This window comes from Sabethes cyaneus, chromosome 3 (genome assembly GCF_943734655.1).
Source record: "Sabethes cyaneus chromosome 3, idSabCyanKW18_F2, whole genome shotgun sequence".
Taxonomy (NCBI): Eukaryota; Metazoa; Arthropoda; class Insecta; order Diptera; family Culicidae; genus Sabethes; species Sabethes cyaneus.
In genome coordinates, this window is record NC_071355.1 from 198555360 (window position 1) to 198575984 (window position 20625).

Consider the following 20625-nt stretch of genomic DNA (forward strand, 5'->3'; position numbering starts at 1 on the left):
TGCAACTTGTCGTTTCACTTCGCGGCTTATATCGTTATCTCTTGTCACGAGTGTACCAAGGTATATAAATTCCTCCATTACTTCATATCGTTCCCCATCTAACTCCGCCTCGGCACCAACACCATTTGGGCTCCCACGTTCTCTACCAGCAACCATGTACTTTAATTTGGCGGTGTTAATGGTAAGTCCCAATCTCGCTGCTTCCCTTTTAAAAGGCCTGAAGGCCTCTTCCACTGCTCTACGGTTGATTCCAATGATTTCGACGTCATGCGCAAAACCAAGAAGCATGTGAGATTTCGTGATGATAGTTCCATTCCTTTCCATGTTTGCCCTTCGTAATGCACCTTCCAAGGGAATGTTGAATAGCAGGTTAGAGAGTGCATCCCCATGCTTCAGTCCATCCTACGTCACGAAAGCAGCTGAGGTCTCACCCGCTATTCTAACGCATGATTTGGATCCGTCCAGCGTCGCACGAATCAGCGTAACTAGTTTCGTCGGAAAACCATGTTCTAGCATTATCTGCCACAGCTCATTTCGTTTAACTGAATCGTACTCCGCTTTAAAGTCCACAAACAGATGGTGTATCTGCAAGTTGTACTCCCGGAACTTGTCTAGCAACTGACGCAGGGTAAACACCTGATCCGTCGTTGAGCGACCCTCACGAAAACCAGCTTGGTACTCACCGACGAAGGACTCCGCTAACGGTCTCAGTCTGCAGAACAGGATACGGGAATGCACCTTGTGGGCAGAATTGAGCAATGTAATTCCTCGATAGTTTTTACACTTCAGTCGATTTTTGAAAATTGGGCAAATGAGGCCATCCAACCACTCCTCCGGAATTTGTTCTTCCTCCCAGATCCTGACAATGATCCGGTGGATTGCTTCGTACAGCCGCGCGTTCCCCGCTTTTAGAAGTTCAGCCGGGATACCGTCCTTCCCAGCAGCCCTGCCGTTTTTCAGCTCACTGATTGCCTTTTTAACATCCTGTGTTGCTGGTTCCACAGCTTAACCATCGCTTATAATTCCTATCCTGTCCCTGCTGATCTCTGCATTTACCTCTCCATTCAACAGTGTCTGGAAGTGCTCCTTCCACCTCGCTGCTACTGCCGTTTTGTCGGTAAGCAGGTTGCTAGCACTATCATTGCACAACAAAGATTATAACCGTATTCGAACCCACAACACCCCCTCTCTGATTATAGCTTGGTTCGACCCAAGCACCTTCCAGCATTGGGCAAAAGGTAGGAGTCATAACGACGACTTGTTAAGTGTAGCTACGTATTCCCCGCTCCCCCTTCCCCCCACCTTACCTTTCCACTCTTTTCCCTCCATTTTACAAAAAAAAAATCATTACTTTCCCCTACCGTCCCTTCATCAATTGTAGAACCATCCTTTCGAAAAATATTAATAAAATATGTTTGACCGCATTTCAAGGTCAAGACTAAAAACTCGAGGTTGGTCTATAATACACTCTAAACTGCTTCTACTCAAATTTTCAAAAGAAAATACCCAATGGGTAATTCTCTACAGCGTTTTATCCGTGGTGCAATTTTATGTGGAACACCCGTTATTGTGCGCGGATCACCCGTACCCGATTAACAAAAAAAATTGAAAACCCGTACCCGACCCGAACCCGCAAGTTTATTATTTGTGATACCCGAACCCGACCGAAGCCCATCGGGTACGGTTACGGACCCGGGTACCCGATCATCTTTAGTGTTAAATGTGGTCAGTAGAAAAACCCGACCCGTACCCGGTTTCAAAAACAGCAATTAAGAACCCGTGCCCCACCCGAACCCGCAAATTATTTTTTTTCAATACCCCAACCCGACACGAACCCGGCGGGTAAGGGTGCGGGTTTCGGGCAAATTTGGCGCTACCCGACCATCTCTAATGTACAGCTTATCTATCCGTTCTAATAAGTCGCCGTTAATACCGTTCGTTGGAGGCCCACGTTCCACTCCTTTGGGTCACTACTTATCATGTATTTGGGCTCGACAAGATGCACAAGAAACACGTCACTCGATTCCATATTGCTTTGATTAGTCACGTCAGTTTGTCTGGTAACCCGTATTCATGCATTAGCTGCCATAGCTGGTCTTTATCAACAGTATCGTATGCTGCTTTGAAGTAAATTCCAAATATTTGATGTATGGTCGAGTGGCGAAAATATGGTCCGCAGTGGTGTGAGAACCCACGGTGAGCACGGCGATTGCAGAGATCACTCCTTTCATCGAGTTTCTTCTCCACTCCGGTAATTTCTTCTCCTACCTAATGCAGTAAACTATCCAATGATTAGGCTTTTTTAGCAAGCTTGTAGTGTTTAACCAGGTGTCCAATTTCTTGTCGAATCTCTTCTATATCGGGACCCGAGACGCTACTATCGTTTGTGGCAGCTTCCAGATTAACTTCCGGTCCACCTCGCCAGTCGTGTATTGTCCAATTATTGGGGTATTGTATCGCTATACACTTAAGATGATGATGATAGTTTTCACTATTTGTAGGCATTGTAGGGGTAAGGTTGAGCGCAGATGGAGTACAGTTGGTGTGTTTTTTGTGATCTGCAATGTGTGAAATTGTCTTTTAACCAGAAAATGCATCTTCATAAATTTGCCATATGATTGAGCCGGAGTTAATATTTAAGCGTATGAGGAAAAGTATTTTTCAAAGTTTAAAACTGAATAAAACTTTCTTCACTTAGGCAAAACTAACCAAACTTCAGCAGCTAGAAAACCACACTTAAATCACAAGAACAAGCGTGATTTGTTCCTGTAAGTTTCGTAACCGAAGCACAGAGTTTCAGTTTGTGTCAACTTTATTTATATTTAGAATCGATTATATCCAAAAAAATGTTTTGAATATATTTTTAACTATGGATTTTCCGCTTTTCGGTCAATTTTATATCGAAAGTGGCTTTTTGTATTGCCTGACGTTTCGGCCTTCGGTTTTGGCCTTTTTCAAAGGAACACCGAAACGTCAGACAGCATAAAAAAGCCGTTTTCGATATACCACTGACTGAAAAGCCGAAAATCCACAATACAATATATCGCAGTCAATATCAATAACATAAATCTATTTTTAATTTTATTTCTGCTACGCTCCACCTTTAACTGCATTTAGGAGCATTGAAAACCGCTTGGTAGCACGGCTACGTTCAATTTTCAGCCTCTACAAAGAAATGTTCTGAAAATACATCTATACCTATAAATAAGGATTTCTGTCTGTCTGTCTGTCTGTCTGTCTGTCCGTATGTTCCTTATAGAATCGAAAACTACTGAGCCAATCGGCATGAAAATATGCATGTAGAGGGTTTTTGGGGCCAGGAAAGGTTTTAGTGATGGTTAGAAACCCCTCCCCCCACTAAGAGGGGGGGCTCCCATACAAATGAAACACAAATTTCTGCATAACTCGACAACTAATCAAGCAAATAGAACAAAATTTGGCATGTGGGTGTTTTCGGTGACAAGAATTTATTATATGGTAAATTGAGACCCCTCCCCTCTTTATAAGTGGAATTATAACTCCTCTCCTCTTTAAAAGGGGGGGCTTCCATACAAATTTCCTCATAACTCGAGAACTAATCAAGCAAATGGAACCAAATTTGGCATGTGAAGGTTTTCGACGGCAAGAATATTTTCTATAGTAAATTAGGACCCCTCCCCACTTTAAGAGGGGGGGCTCCTGTACCAAAGAAACACAATTTTCCTCATAACTCGAGAAGTAATTAAGCAAATGGAACCAAATTTGGCATGTGGGTGTTTTTGGAGACAAAAATTTTTTCTATGATGAATTGGAACCCCTCCCCGTTTTAGGAGGGGGGGATCCTATACACATGAAATACAAATTTCCTCATAACTGAAGAACTAATCAAGCAAATGGAACAAAATTTGGCATGTGAAAGTTTTCGAGGGCAAGAATATTTTCTATGGTGAATAAGGACCCCCCCCTCTTTAAGAGGGGGGGCTCCTATACAAACGAAATACAAATTTCCTCATAACTCGAGAACTAATCAACCAAATGGAACAAAATTTGGCATGTGGGTGTTTTTGGAGACAAAATTTTTTTCTATGATGAATTGGGACCCCTCCCCACATTAGGAAGGGGGGCTCCTATACAAATGAAATGCAAATTTTCTCATAACTCGAGAACTAATCAAGCAAATGGAACCAAATTGGGCATGTGAAAGTTTTCTAGGGCATGAATATTTTCTTTGGTGGATTAGAACCCCTTCCCACTTTAGAAGGGGGGGGCTCCTATACAAACGAAATACAAATTTCCTCATAACTCGAAAACTAATCAAGCAAATGGAACCAAATTTAACACGTGGGTGTTTTTGGACACAAAAATTTTTTCTATGATGAACTGGGACCCCTCCTCACTTTAGGAGGGGGGGCTCCTATACAGATGAAATACAAATTTCCTCATAACTCGAGAGCTAATCAAGCAAATGAAACCAAATTTGGCATGTGAAAGTTTTCGAGGGCATGAATATATTCTATGGTGAATTAGGATCCCTCCCAACTTTAAGAGGGGGGGGCTCCTATACAAACGAAATACAAATTTCCTCATAACTCGAGAACTAATCAAGCAAATGGAACCAAATTTGGCACGTGGGTGTTTTTGGAGACAAAAATTTTTTCTATGATGAATTGGGACCCCTACCCACTTTAAGACGGGGGGGCTCCTATACAAACGAAATACAAATTTCCTCATAACTCGAGAACTAATCAAGCAAATGCAACCAAACTTGGCATGTGGAGGTTTCTGGAGGCAAAAATATTTTCTATGGTGAATTAGGACCCCTCCCAACTTTAAGAGGGGGTGCTTCTACACAAATGAAATACAAATTTCCCCATAATTCGAGAACTAATCAAGCAAATGGAACCATATTTGGCATGTGGGTGTTTTTGGAGGCAACCATTTTTTCTATGATGAATTAAGACCCCTTACCTTTTTAAGAGGGGGGGCTCTCATACAAACGAAATACAAATTTCCTCATAACTCTAGAACTAATCAAGCAAATGGAACCAAATTTATCATGTGGGTGTTTTTGGGGGCAAGAATATTTTCTATGGTATATTTTCTATGGATTTCCCCACTTTAAGAGGGGGGGGGGCTCCTATACAAATGAAAAACAAATTTCCTCATAACTCGAGAACTAATCAAGCAAATGGAACCAAATTTGACATGTAAGTGGTTTTGGACGCAAGATTTTTTTCTATGGTGAATTGAGACCCCTCTCTTCTTTAGAAAGCGAGTTATGGCCCAACTCCCCTTTAAGAGGGTGGGCTTCCATACAAATGAAATGCAAATTTCCTCTTATCTCGAGAACTAATCAATCAAATGGAACCAAATTTGGCATGTGGGAGTTTTAGATGGCAGAAATTTTTTCTATGGTGAATTAAGACCCCTTCCCCTTTTAAGAGGGGAGCTCCATACAAATGAAATTCAAATTTTCTTATAACTTGAGAACTAATCAAGCAAAAGGAACCAAATTTGGCATGTGGGAGATTTTGGAGTCTTGAATTTGTTTTACGATAGTTAGAGACCTCTCACCCCTGTGGTAGGGGGATATGGACTCTCATACAAATAAAACAGAAATTTTTGCGAAACTCAAAAACTAATCGAACTCGAGAAATTCGAGACTCTTCCATAAAACATTAGTCAATACAAGACTAACACTAGATCATTCAGGACGAGACAGTCACAAGTATTGCCGGTGACCCGCCGTCGGAAGCGCCGCCCACTGGGGGGCTTGCAAAACTCGAGATTGTGACAAATATCATCCGAGATTCATGATTTATGTACAACACAGGTTAATTTGTGGCAATACGAAGTTTGTCGGGTCAGCTAGTATTAAATAAAAGTAAAATTTTCGACTTGAATATTCATCTACTAGGCGTCATAGGGCAGAACAACCCAACCAACCCGGCTAATTACGGAAGCTCAGGAATTATTTGCATTTTTTATATAAGCAACATTATCATACGAGTTTAATTCAATTTTCTCCGCGTTGTCTCATTCTAAACTGTTGCCATCGACCCTCGTTTCCAGGATATAACGAGAGGTTTTCATTGCTTCTAAAATGAATTTATTTCGCCATATATCTCTAAGTATTTTTTATTTGCTACGAAAGCAGGAGCAACACTAAGCTTTTGATGCTGCTTTCAGCTGTATACCAGAGGGAATGCTTTTTTCCCTTTCCTTTTTTGCTTTGCTTTGAAAAAAAAATCAAGTAGCCACTGTGCAAAATAAAAACACACAACCAGGGAACAATCGGAACCGAAAAATGCAAATAAAATATCCATTTGCATCGTAGACGCTCGCTCGTAAAAAGCCAGCCACACAACGATAAATAGACAACGGGTCGGGACTTTCTCCATATTTAGTGGCCGTAGTCGCATTAGTTGTCAGCGGGGACTCGAAGACCGGAACGACAGTACCGGAGCCGAGTTTGTTTGATTTCTGTTCTGTTCTGTATGTATATACATGTATGCATGAACTACGGCAACTCACAGGGACCGGTCAGCGCGCGTTGGGACATCGTAAAAAAGTTGTTATATTCTACTAGTACTGTTGGTTGGTTCCAACCAACGTTGGTTCTCTTCTGAAATCAGATTTCGAAACGAACGCCTTTGGAATGCAACTGCTGCTCCACGGTCGTCGGTCCATACTGTTTCCTCCATTGTTGTCGAGTAGATAAAATCAACTTCAAAACTGTCCTCTGGTTCAGCCTGCCACTGGGAACTGCCTCGTTGGATGCCAAGAGCACAAAATGACACTCATCCGAACGCTAAGGCTCCATCTAGTACAGTTGAATTCCAAGTCGAAAATGAACCAAACAAAGCTGTTCGGCGAGAATAAAATATGCGAATAATTTTCTCTTTCAGTTCTGCGGGAGGAGTTCCGCCTGGAGCCGCAGCACACCCGGGTCGCGCAGGGCGAAACCGTTCTGCTGGAGTGTGGTCCACCGAAGGGCGTCCCCGAACCGACGGTCGGATGGCGCAAAAACGGCCAAAAGCTGGACGTGGAAACGTCGAAACGGATACGCATCGTGGACGGTGGCAACCTGGCCATTCAGGATGTTCGCCAGACCGACGAGGGCCAGTACCAGTGTATCGCAAAAAATCTGGTCGGCGTGCGGGAGTCGGCTATGGCTTTTCTGAAAGTTCACGGTAAGTAGCTGTGGAGGTGCTTTTAAACTGTGGGAGGGAAATTTGATCAATCGATTACTTAATTGGGATTGATTTCAGTGAAACCATTTCTGATACGAGGACCGCACGATTCGACCATTGTGGAGGGTTCTTCGGTGACGTTTCAATGTCGAGTCGGTGGTGACCCCATGCCGGATGTACTTTGGCGAAGGTCTGCGTCCGGTGGGAATATGCCCCTGGATAGGGTCCATATTTTGGAAGATCGCAGCTTAAGGTTGGAGAATGTGGTTTCAGACGATGAAGGGGAGTACAGCTGCGAAGCAGATAATGCAGTTGGTGCGATTTCTGCTACTGGAACTCTAACGGTTCATTGTAAGAATATCAGCTGGGATCTACTAGAGCGTAGGTTAAATTGCTATTTTTCTTCCAGCTCCTCCTCATTTGGTACTGCGACCACTTCCGCAAGTAGTGGAAGCTCCACACGACGCTTCCTTCGAATGCAAATCGGAGGGTCGACCGAAACCAACAACTTTTTGGTCGATCGAAGGAAACCGTTCGCTAATCTTCCCTGGTAGTAAGTTCGATCGCTTCGAAACATCCCGAACCGTGGAAGGATTGACTGTGCTGACGATACCGGTGACAAGCAAGGCAGACAATGGTTTAGTAGTCGTTTGTAGTTCAGTTAACGCTGTAGGATCGATCAGCGTTCGAGCTCGACTTACCATTGCTTCCCAAGACGATCGGCCTCCACCGATCATTATTCTTGGACCGTCTAATCAAACCCTTCCGGTGACATCTGTCGTAGCTCTACCCTGTAGAGCGGTAGGTAACCCAACTCCTATTATATCGTGGTACTTGGACGGCAACCCTGTCACTAACTCCGAAAGAATTAACACAACAGAAAATGGAACGCTGATAATTCATGATTTGGATAAAACCACCGATCAGGGTCTGTACACCTGCGTTGCGAGCAGCCGGAGTGGAAAGTCCACGTGGAGCGCGTATCTTCGGGTTGAAGCCCCAACTAACCCGAACATAAACTTTTTCCGAGCGCACGAACCAAGCGCTTTTCCCAGTGCTCCTGGGAAGCCACAGGTCCTAAATATTACCAACAGCTCAATCACCATTTCTTGGTTACCGAGCATTAAATCTGGAGCTTCCGACATCAACGGTTACCTGATAGAGGTTTTCGCTACCGATTTGGTCAAGGGATGGATCCCTATTCCGTACAAGATAACCTCAACAAGTTACACCTATTCGCCGGTGTCAGCGGACGTAACCTACACATTCATTGTTCGAGCGGAAAATGACCAGGGATTGGGAATTCCCAGTCTAATGTCGGATCCGGTAACTATCGGTAGAGATATAAACCACGGTGATGATATTGGATTGAGTGAAGCGCAAGCAACGTTGTCTACGGGAAGTGTCGTAAATCTACTGGAAGCTAACGCTACCGATTCGACTAGCGTTCGGCTGGCTTGGGATATCGTTAACGGCCAATACGTGGAAGGATTCTACATTTACTCCAAAAAGGTATTTAGTAATGGGACCTATCGAACACTGACCGTGTTGCACGGGGGAGGTGCTTCGGCATGCACCATCAACGGCTTAGAGAAGTACACCGAGTACGAATTTTTCCTGGTACCGTTCTACAAAACCATTGAGGGTAGACCGTCAAACTCTAGGACTGCTCGAACACTGGAGGATGGTGAGTTGAAACTAAAAGTAGTCGTAAATTTCAGATGAACTAGAGTCTGGTTTATTTCGCAGTTCCTACCTCCGCGCCTGTCAATATGGAAGCAGTGCTTTTGAACACTTCAGCCGTCTACCTAAAATGGGAACCACCAGCCAATCACACTCTCAACGGTAAGTTTTTGGAGTAGGGATGTTCATACAGAAAACTTATGCTAATTCTTCCGAATGTTTTCAGGCAAACTCAAACACTACCACATCATCATACGAGGCTACGACATTCACAATTTATCCAAAGTCCTTACCAACATGACCGTCGATGGAGACTCACCGAAGCTGCTACTGGCAAACCTATCCGCTGGAGTGACCTACTCGGTCAGCATTGCCGCCTCTACACGTGTTGGAATTGGCCCATTCAGCATTCCCTCTATCCTTCGCCTGGATCCGCACACCAAACGGCTGGATCAAGGTTACACCCGGTACGTACACAGAAGGGGAAGCTCATTAAACATTTTATCCAACTGCTATAACAACAACAACCATCAATTGTTCAATTAATTTTCAATTTCATTTTGCTTTTAAATTTTTCCTCGTTTCTCGAAACAGGTATCCGATAAATCACGACTACTCGCACGATATCCTCACGCAGACCTGGTTCATTATACTGCTCGGTTCAATCATTGCCATTATCGTGTTCCTGTTCGGGGCCACCGTCATCTTCCGGCGGATTCAGTTCATGAAGCACAGCTCGTTGAACAACAGCATACACGGTAAGTACCGCCACTGCCCTTTTTAAACACCCGAACCCTGAAAAGGGGTTGCTGTTGGTTGCTGGTTGCTGCTGTTTGTTGCTGAAGCGCCACTTCAAACCGTGCTGTGCTAAAGCCGAAAGTGGAACCTGCCACTTGTGCCGTGCGAGAGTGTGTACTGTAAGTGTGTTTGCAATTTTCGACAATTCCAGCAGCGCCACCACAGCCAGCACCGCGGCACGGTGGCCATAGCAGCGGCGCCTGAAAGCCAAGTGTCAAGTAGCAAATGTGGCACACGGAAAAAGTTGCTCTTTGCGGTTCATCGTGTCGCTGAGGGTGACCTGCTTTGCAACGATCAGTAGATGCCATGCCGGTCGGTCGGCGGAGGGCTGGGAATGTGGCAATAGTTAACGATGGAGTGGATGCTCTGTACTTATTTAAGAATAAAACAAGGTCGGAATGTCAACGGAAGTTTTCTATATTTATTTGACTGCAGTATGTGTAAACAAGGTCACGTTAATTCACTGGGTTGCAAATTTTTCAGTGACATGAGTAATGAGAGAAAATAAATTAAAAAGTCACACTAGAATTCAGTTATGCTCAAATATTTCAGGTAGTACCTTATGAATCTTATGGAAAAGAAAAAAATTATTAACATATATTTAAAAAACAAAAATGTTCGCTAAGCTGTCTGTAATCCTGCTGCTACAACACAAGTGGGATTTCCTGTCGAAAATTTGTACTCTCACAGGATACACGATGTTTGCTATAATAGTTATTTGACATGTTACCTGCAATGGCAATGAAGCAGGAGCGACGATTTTTACTGAAAATTATTTTGAAAATATTCAAGCAACTTTCATAGCTGGGAAGACGAAAGAGAATCGAAAAGATAGACGCTGAACTGACTCAACCCGAGCAGGAGCGAAGAGCAAATTAATTTCAAAATGTGTTATGGAAATCGAATAACTCATATCAAAATTTGATCTTGTCTTGGCTGACATAGTTTTTTTTTTTTTGTATGGACTCATCACTGCGACCAGTATAGTTAGATCTATTGTGATATCGCCCGGGTGTTTGCTGTATGACCTGCACTGCATTTATTTGCTATAATCGCTATTGAGTGAGCGATATGCTTATTGAATTTCATGCGTGCTTGTGTGTAATTGGGTTTTACCCTTCTTTCAATGCTTTCTCTACTTCACCCACCTTGTTCCACATGATAGCGCTGTCCCCAATTATAGCCACCCCTGGCACTGCACACCCGTGCATTTAACTATAAGGGTCTCATTTTGCACTGTCATTAGGCCTTATCGGGATAACATAGAATGCAGCATTAAGGAAGGGTAAATGAGGGGCCTGAGAATAAACCCATGCTAAAAGTCACTTTGAACATCGAATGGCTTGATTCTACTAAGATTCGAACCCACGGCCATTCGCTTGCCAAAGCAGACTCGGTAACCTTGCGGCTATAGAGCCCCTCTGGCTGACATAGTTGGTAAAATAACAAAAAATAATACCAAAATTTTGTTCCTTTAAGGCCAAAAGAATAACTACTTGTGTTATTAGAATAACAAAGCAATAACATGACTGTATTTAGTGTTTGTAATAACATATTTTAATATTATTAAGGTATTGAATAACAAATGCAGTAGCATATGACATATTACAAAATCATTTTATAAAATATTTATAATCTAAAATCTCTTTAATTAATAAAATAAAATAATATGAAATAGATTGAATGTCATTTGAAGGTCATAATATGATATGATAACAAAATCAGTTATTAAACTCATCTTACCGCAACCACTGTTTTAAATATCTACTCAATAACAAAATGTGTTATCAATGTATCTTCATATCTATTCAATAACAAAATATAGCATTATAACACAGTTTGATTTTGTTTTTATATTATTTGGCTCTTCGCTCCTGCTCGGGAATTCTCTTAACGCTGTTGTTTTAGTTAAGACTCCAGACGAACGAACAGTATACCAGAACTGACCACACTAATTAACAATATGGTAATTTGAGACAGTATATATTGGAGAAATGTTTCGCAATCGTGAAGAGCAAATGTAAAGACCTTGAGGCTTTGAAACCAACATACGAAATTTGCCACTAGTACATCAACGGCAAATCTTAAAAACACCCAAGTCTTGAATATGCGAAACACATTCAATAGTTGTCCCTTTAAGCTCATTACGGAACAGAATCGGATCTATCTTCTAGGAAAGTATGATTGCTGAGCACTCGTCTGGATTCAGAGTCAAAAATTCAGAGATCCTAGATGGCTTCCTTGCGGTATACCTGACAAGGCTAGATAGATAGCGGGCCGACAGTCTACAATGATAGCTACCAACTGTCGACCTGCGAGATATGAGCGAAACCATTGCAGAATGTCATCGCTAACACCTAAGTCTATGCCGTTTTGCAATTGTGATGGTGTGATTTATTTTATCGACAGCTGCTCGAAACGTTGGAACGTCTGTTGAGATTATTGAACCATATTTTCCGTTATGCATAACGTAAAAAGATTAACGGTAGCTGTAGACTAGTCCCTCGTCGCGGCGAAATGGAAGTGAACAACGCTCCGATTCTCTCGAGCGAAAACAAACAGTTCAGTGTTTAGTCAGCGAAAGAAAAAAAAGAGAGGGAAAAAATTGTACGGGAAAATTATCTTAGCATTGCCACTAGCCAAATAGCGACGAGTAAGACACCAGTTGACCACGATCCTGAGGGGTGAAAAGCACCAAAAGGAGGACAGATATCCTGAAGAATGTTAGCAACTATTCCGTGCTAATGACACGCGTAGCGACGAGGGGAATTTAATCACAAACGAGCACGAGATAGTCGACAAGTGGAAGCAGTTCTTCGATGAACACATAGGGTAATGGAATGGAAGTTAACCTAGGAATGCCAGCGGAAGAAAGTATCCCCATAGATCTCCAAAAAGTTGCTGAAGACCACTAAAATCGCTGGTAAGGATCGCCTACCAGCAGAGCATTACAAGCATGACCGAGAAACTCTGGCAATGGGTCTACACTGAGTTATTTCCATGATTTAGAAGGAGGAGAAGCTACCGGAGGAATGGATGGAAGGAGTGGTTGTACCATCTTCAAAATGGTCGATCGGCTCGAATGCTTCATCTATCGCGGCATAACACTGGTAAACACCGCCCACAAGGAACTTTCCCAGATCCTGTTACGCCGTCTGTCACCGATAGCACAGGGTTTCGTAGGGAATCACCAGGCGGACTTCATGGGGGCTCTCGAATTTTACTATCCGACTGATCTTGCAGTAATGTCGGGAGTACAAATTGCACACGCATCACATCTTTATTGATTTCGAAGCGGCATACGATATAGTCGTTCGAGACCAGCTATGGCAGAAAATGCACGAGCACGGTTTTCCGGACAAACTGACACGACTGATCAGAGCTTCATTCGTTCAAATGATGTGTTTTGTGTGCATCTCGAGGACACTCTAGTTAGGGTCTCTAGATAGGCTGAGGTTTTATCCTGCATGCTGTTCTATGAACCTACTGAGGGGATGATCCGACAAATTCGAGCGGGGAATTAGGCCTACTTTGCCCTTCGCAAAACGCTATCAAAAAGCATAGGCCGTACAAATCTGAACATGTACAAAATCCTTATAAAATCGGAAGAAAGTAATTTGCAACTTCTGAGACGACTGGGAAATTGGTGACGTGTGAATCAAGAACGAGTCTAATGGAGACGACTGCTTAAAAGAGCATGAACCATCCCGGCTCTATGCTATTGATGACAACGACGACGATGAAGATGATAAGAATCATTCAGCAAATGATAAATAGTGCTTTAAGGTTAGGTTGCAGTGAAATGAAATTTACCCGTAAATTATTATTAGTTGCGTGCTGAATGACCATCGGTTAAATCCACATTAAAATAAAAATAAAAAATAAATATTTATAGTTAACGAGAGTAGGAGTCGATCGATAGGATCTGTTTACTTGCATCAATTGCCATAGAATTCTTGACTAAAAATAAACTCTTGATTAAACGAAAATTAGAGAAGAAGCATGTGGAAGAGGAACTACGTATTCGAAAGCTGGACTTAGAAGCCAAGCTGAGGAAGATAGAGGAAGAGCAGCAGTAGTTGTAGGAAAAATACGAGTTGATGGTGCAGATCGAGAACGAAAAGGATTCATGAAATAAGAAAAGTAGAATCAGCATGAAGAGTAAACGCGATCAGATGAAGAATTGATTCGTCAAAGATGATAAACGAGACCGAATTGGGCAGTCGCAGCCATTTACGTCCGGACAGAGAGCAACACTACTGTTTGAGGGTATGTTGCTTCCAGATCCAGCGATTTCCATTTCCGGTGGCAACGTAATAGTGTGTTGGCAAAGTCTTATGAAGCTTGCCCGGAATGCACCTCAATATACAATATCAACCTCAATACAACAATCTTAAAGTGGCAGTAGTGGCAACAGTTAATGAAAACATGGTCACGTCCGTAGTTGCTACCCCAATTGTTTCTGCGACGATTGTTTCCAGTGCGCCAATGGTTCCAAGGATTCCCGTTCAGTAGTGAGCGGGATCCATACTCTCCTCAGCAGTCGCGGTATGACACCAGTTTGTTCCAATTCTACAATTATTGCAAGTTCAGCTAGGTTGATTCTGGTAATTTCAAATGACTCAAGCACCGTTAACGGTAACTCACAAAAGTCTTGTGTCGCTTGTATTTCATTATCACGTCTCTCGATTCCATATTCGTATTCAGGAACAAATGTAAGATCTGGGAAAACACCTTGTAGTCGGCGTTGGTCAGCAATGCCGCGGTAATTACAACAGTTGAGCCGATCGCCCTCCTATCCATTCCTCCTGCAACTTCTCCTACTCCCAAACCCTGGAAGTTATCCGATGAAGCGCCGTTGCTAGTGGTTTTTTACCACTTTTATACAGTTCTACCGGCAGTCGCTCCTGTGCGGCGGCACTATTATTCTTCACCAAACCGATATCTCGCCGGATCTCTTTGAAATCAGGAGCCGACACGATGTTATCGTTTATAGGTAGTCCTACATTAACTTCCATTCCGCTTCCTTACTTACTTACTTAGGTGGCTTGCCGTCCTAAGACAAAGCCTGTTGAACAAAGTTTCTCCATGCAACTCGGTTGAGACACCGAGTACTCTCCGCCAGATCTCGCTCGACCTGGTCTAACCATCTTGCTCGCTGCGCTCCTGGTCGTCTTGTTCCTACCGGATTTGAGGCGAACACCATCTTTGCAGGGTAGTTGTCCGACATTCTTGCAACATGCCCTGCCCATCGTATCCGTCCAACTTTAGCCACCTTCTGGATACTGGGTTCGCCAGAGAGCTGTGCGAGTTCATGGTTCATCCTCCGCCTCCGTACTCCTTTTTATCTACGCCGCCGAAGATAGTTCTTAGCACTCGTCGTTCGAAAACTCCGAGCACTCGCAGGTCCTCCTCGAGCATTGTCCATGTTTCACGCCCGTAGAGAACAACTGGTCTAATAAGCGTCTTGTACAGGGTGCACTTTGTACGGGGACTTAGTCTGCTCGACCGCAATTGCTTGTGGAGCCCATAATAAGCACGACTTCCGCTGATAATACGCCTCCGAATCTCACGGTTAGTATCATTGTCCGCCGTCACCAGTGACCGATTCCGTTTCCAACTGTTGCCATTAAGACGCCCATCGAAGAACTGCTTCCACCTGCCTACCATCTCACGCTAGTTTTTGAACAGATTTCCCTCCAGGTCCCCATACATGTCAGGCTTTGGTGTGTATCCCTTAAGGGATTGGTTCACCTGCTCATAGAACTCTTCACAATATCTGTTGTCCTTTTGCGGTTTTTTTCTCCATGGGATAGTGGTCAACTCATTCTGCGCTCATTAATACTTGGCCAAAAGCTCTCTCGGTGCAACGCTTAGATAGTTTTTCCAAGCCCTTTTCCTCCTCTCCATCGCTTGTTGACATTTTCCGTCAAATCAGTTATTTCATGCACTCGATGTTTCTTCACCTAGGACCCTGGTTGTGGCCTCATGGACGACTGAACGTATCTTGAAAAAAGCGCTTTTGATCACCAGGCCTTGGGAAGCTGCGAAGTACGACAAGATCACACGATCTTGTATTCTCAAGTAACATTTTGGGTTTTGTTACACTCTTATGAAGGCATTTAAGACCAGGCTTTATTTTCAGTTTTTTGCTCAGCAGATGCTCAATTAACTGCAGCGCCTCAACGAAATAGATTTCAAAAAAGTAGTGTAAAAAGCAATTGTAGAGTAATTATTATCTACATTATTGTTGAAGAAAGTATAGTTCTATCTTTTGTATTTATGGCGCTATGAGGCTGCTACCCCGTTGGTAGCAAAAAGAGCGCTCAATTGGCTACCAACGAGGTAGCAATCGCATAGCGCTTTAAATACAAAAGATAAAACTATGCTTTCTTCAGCAATAATGTAGATAATAATTAGCTCTACAACTGCCGTATACACTACTTTTTCGAATTCTGTTTAGTTGAGGCGCTGCAGTCAAATGATCATCTACTGAGTAAATAATCGAGATTGAAGCCTGTTTAAGACCAAAGTTAGTCATGAAGACCGCTATAAGAGTACAATAAAACTTACATTGTTGCTTGAGTTCTGCCTGTCACTAAAACCCCATCACGCTGTTAAAACTGAGTTTTGCCACAATGGAGCCTCCACACCTTCTTGCCTGTGTGTTAGATCTTCTGCAGTGCCACTATACCGAACTTTCCGGGTTCTAGTTGTTCCAGCCGCCCACGAAATTCAACGATTGGCAGTTCCAGGTACCAAGCATCCATTCCGTGTCTTTATTACGTTGCGTCGAATATTGCGAGTCGAATTTCCATGATTGTTCGTAGTAAAAATAGACTAAGGTAGGGGAACTTTACTAGAGCCACGCTTCCGAGTCTCGTAATTATGCTACCATCTGCAGCTAGTGCCGAGCCGCCCGCTCCAGATTAGGCGCTGTCGTGAACCGCTCCTAACCTGGAGCCGCAGCCGCACACTTGACTGCGATATCGTCATGCCATCAAGAACCGCCCCTGACATGGGAACAGACGCTCAAGGCTGACAAGGCTATTCCTCGTTGCAATACACAGCGTTTGCAATAATTCATGCTTCCCTATCGGTATACGATCTTAGTTACCACCGGCACTGGTTGCTGGATAAGAGGCCAAGGACCACTAAGTGGTCTATTTTATGCCTGCAGCTAGGCGAGGCACCGCTGTTACGCATTATCTAGCCCATGAAATGCTCGGTCCTGGAACAGCCAGGTTGGTAAGGCTTGTCAAATCGAACATAGACCGATTTTTCGCAGTACTAGAACCCTCCATCTCGGTAGCCTGACGTCTAGCCCTAGTCCTGGTGGCAGCCAAACTTGTAAATGTTTTGAGGTTTCCCCGAAGATTGGTTGTCGCAATTTTGATCACACAATCGCTGGGGTACTTATCGGTAATGAGATTTTGAATGAGTCTTTGATCCTCTGATAAAAAGATATAGCTTAATTGGGTATGTTTTGTCGACTGTGAAATTTACGACTATGAAAATTAGTCTTTATCGATACGATAAAGACTACAAAATATAGTCGAAACGTCGGAGAAAGTACAAAATCTGTTCTGATTTATTAAGACTGACAGCCGATAAAAATAAAATAAAACCTGATTTAATCCACCTGGTGGTGAAAGGAACCTTTGTTATACGGTCTTACTTGCTATTTGAGATAGAAATCAACACGTCTTCGGAAAATAAATCATCTATTGGTTAAGATTGCGTGGTGCGTTTGTTTACATAAAATTTTTGGAAACTGAATAAGTTTGCAAACTTTGAACGAAATAGAAGTACCGTAAAACGGGGTAACATTGGTCAGTTCAGGAAAGTTGGCAGTAGTGGTTTATTTCACTTATTTATGCGAATGGTCCATTTGATCAATATTACCCCGGTGATCAATGTTAGCCCGTTTTACAGCACTTATAAATTTTGATAGTTCCTTTTCTTATGAAATTGCTGAGTAAGTTGTTACTAATGTGCGTAAGTGCAAGTAAAAGTAAGTTGTAAGAAGAAATATTATTCTTTAACATATACATTGCGTAGTAAAGGTCTAGTTTATGGGTTTTTGAACTATGCATAATTTCCTGTCATGCCATTCTATCTGATTCACATTAATAAAGTTTTCTTGAATAAATTTCATCAATTTTTATTAACCTTCGGTTACTCACGCTGTTGTATTTTGTACAACATGTGCAGGTTTCAAGCCATATTGTTATAAAGTTACAAATCGTTGTTTAACTTACTTATATTTTTCAATAAACTTGTTATGAGCGAAATGTCAGAATTATTCAATGCATTAATACTTTAAATTGTTAGGAAAACAGATCAGCATAAACCGACATCACAGAAAAGAAGCAAGCAGTATGTGAGGTGTACCGCAATTGGCTTCAACTGGAATTTTCTCTCGTTTCTTCATATGGAAAAATGGTGTCTGTATGCAGCAAAACTATCAGCAAATGTAAAATGTTTAAAATGTATCCATCTGTTGGTAGTCGAGTAATTCGGGGTCAAAAGCAGGGTATCTTTTATAATCAAAGTTCTATAGTTCCTAAATAAGCAAACATAGAGGTATACTATTTGCAGCAAAGTTGTGTATTTTTACTGTTTGTACAACTTTGTAATAAACGAAAAAGTCATACAACAATTACAAAAAGAGCTAAAATAGACAAACTGATTTTACAAATGCATATACAATAAATAAGATTTCTCTATCTTCGCTGAAGAGATAGAAGGTTACTGTCTTCAGCAAAATTCCTTGTAATAATATGCTCTAAAACTTTGCAGAACATTTCAATGTGTTATATTGAAACTGAAGAAAAACAATTTTTTATTTCACTTTTAGGGGGATTAATCAAAATTTAAATTCTATCAGACGATAGAGCATTCAATTTCAAGAAACTCTCCCAAAGGTTTCATAAACTTTAAACCAAGTTTTCCTAATCAAAACTCTAGTACGTGGTTTGGGCTATTGTGCGCGCGACTAACCGTGTTACAAAAGTTGGCGCGAGTGTTCGAGGGTTAATATCTTTTGACCGGTAAAACCAATTCTTATGAAATTTTGTATATATATTCGTAGTGTCAAAACCTCTCGTTTGATATAAAAATAATTGAAATTAGGTAAATTATCTTGGTTAAAATCATTATAAATAATTGTTAATTTTGGTGTGGTGTATACGATTGCTCATAACTTTCAAATTAAACGTTCAATCAAAAAACCATCCAATAGTGATCTATCCGGCTATATTACCTGCCAAATGAAACTAATAGCGCATAAATCGGTTTCGCCATCTCTGAGAAACAGGCGATCATTTGAACCTTGTCAAAACTGGTTTTTAAGGCTAACTTTTAAACCACTTGTTTGTTTTCAATAAAACGTGGCACAAAGTTTAGCAATAGTAAGAGCTTTTATTTGGTACTAAGATCGTTGAAATTGGTTGTGTGGTTCCGGAAAAAATCGTGTCACGTAGTTTTCACATTTTTGCTTATAACTTTTAAACGAATAGTCGGACCACGAAACAAGCAAACAGCAATATTCTTCACTATAATACCTTTCAAACAAAAGTAATAGCAGACAAATCGGTTCAACCACCTCCGAGAAATAGGCGATAGAAAATAAGCAGCGCACACACACATACACACACACACAGAGACATTGCTCAATTCGTCGAACCCTATCGATTGGTATATGTGACTCGGCCCTCCGGGCCTTAGATCAACTTCGTGTTTTTCGACCAATTCCTAAACCTTTGTTATATAGGATAACAAAGGTAAAAAGATATATTTTTCGTGGAAGAATGTATATAATATCTCTGGACGCGGAATTCTGTCAACATCCAAGACTATTAGCTTCGCTTTTTTCTACAGAGTAAGTCTGGGAACTACATTCTTCGACTACTTCCGAATTTTCTGCTCCTTGAAGGAAAGAACCAAGAAAGCGAACTTATAAGAGAGTTGAAGAATTTTGGTTCGAAAGGCTCGTTTCTTTGCTGCTCTATTGCAGCCAGAATAGCGTCTTGGATGGCATCTAATTGAGCCATACTCAGCACAGTAGTGGAATAATCCTCGTAGAGGGCTCCAATCTCGATCTGCCTGACGACCTCCGGTAAGCATCGCATTTGAGCTTCTCCGATCATTGCTATTCCAGCAAGTCTTTCACGAACAAATCCGTCATGGTGTGTACGTTGACTTGTTTCCGCTCGTTTTGCGGAGCATAGATGCCATATAAGTATTGGTTCGAACACTCAACCCAGCTAGCTCAATTTCTTATACCTCAGGGTCGGCAACCGACCTTCGGGGGACTCACTCAACCCGACTACTTACCACGAACGAAGCAGACCAATCAAAAGCGTCAAAGAAGGTTTTAAATGGAAATCTGGCTCTTTTGTATAAAAGAAAAAGAAGGAAAATTCATGCATGCACATTTATTTCTCCATACCATCGATGCAGCTCCTGGCGTCGCACGTTGGGGCCCATTGATGACCGACGAACGGAGGGAGAGGAGACGAACGTACCTGACGAGACGACCGTGATGACCGTGGTGACTGTAGAGGGCTGTAGACTCGCTCGGGACGTTGACAGGACTCTTATGACGCACCGTACAGTAGCAATTGTGGCCGACGTAATAAACCGCAGCGCCCACGTGGCCGACACTCCACAGGTTTGGTTGAGTGGTATGTGGTTGCCGTCCAAACCACCAGAATGGACACTAAGAAGCGCTGTACTTTGTTGCCGAACGACGCTGTCACTCTGCACTCCGCTAGCTAGTATTCCGACATCTTCTCGGTGTTACAAAAAGGAGAAACTCCGGGCACTCGAATGGTTGCCCTTCGAGGCTATATCGTCACTCGCGCAGCCGTCCCTCTACTAGGCTTCGTGGCGGATTCGCTAATTACACTTCGCTAGGGATTTTTGATGCTCGACGGGGAATTAACTAGCCCCTCCGTACGTGACTACG

General features: G+C 42.4%; 1 protein-coding gene across 1 annotated transcript in view; it reads left to right on the plus strand.

The window, feature by feature from the left end:
* Positions 1-20625, plus strand: part of LOC128740581 (protein sax-3-like) — a 115151-nt gene that overhangs the window by 58564 nt on the left and 35962 nt on the right. The window contains exons 4-9 of the mRNA XM_053836139.1: positions 6888-7172; positions 7251-7523; positions 7582-8859; positions 8922-9017; positions 9082-9322; positions 9450-9613. Coding sequence (XP_053692114.1) covers positions 6888-7172; positions 7251-7523; positions 7582-8859; positions 8922-9017; positions 9082-9322; positions 9450-9613 — 2337 coding nt within the window. The remainder of the gene's footprint in view (positions 1-6887; positions 7173-7250; positions 7524-7581; positions 8860-8921; positions 9018-9081; positions 9323-9449; positions 9614-20625) is intronic.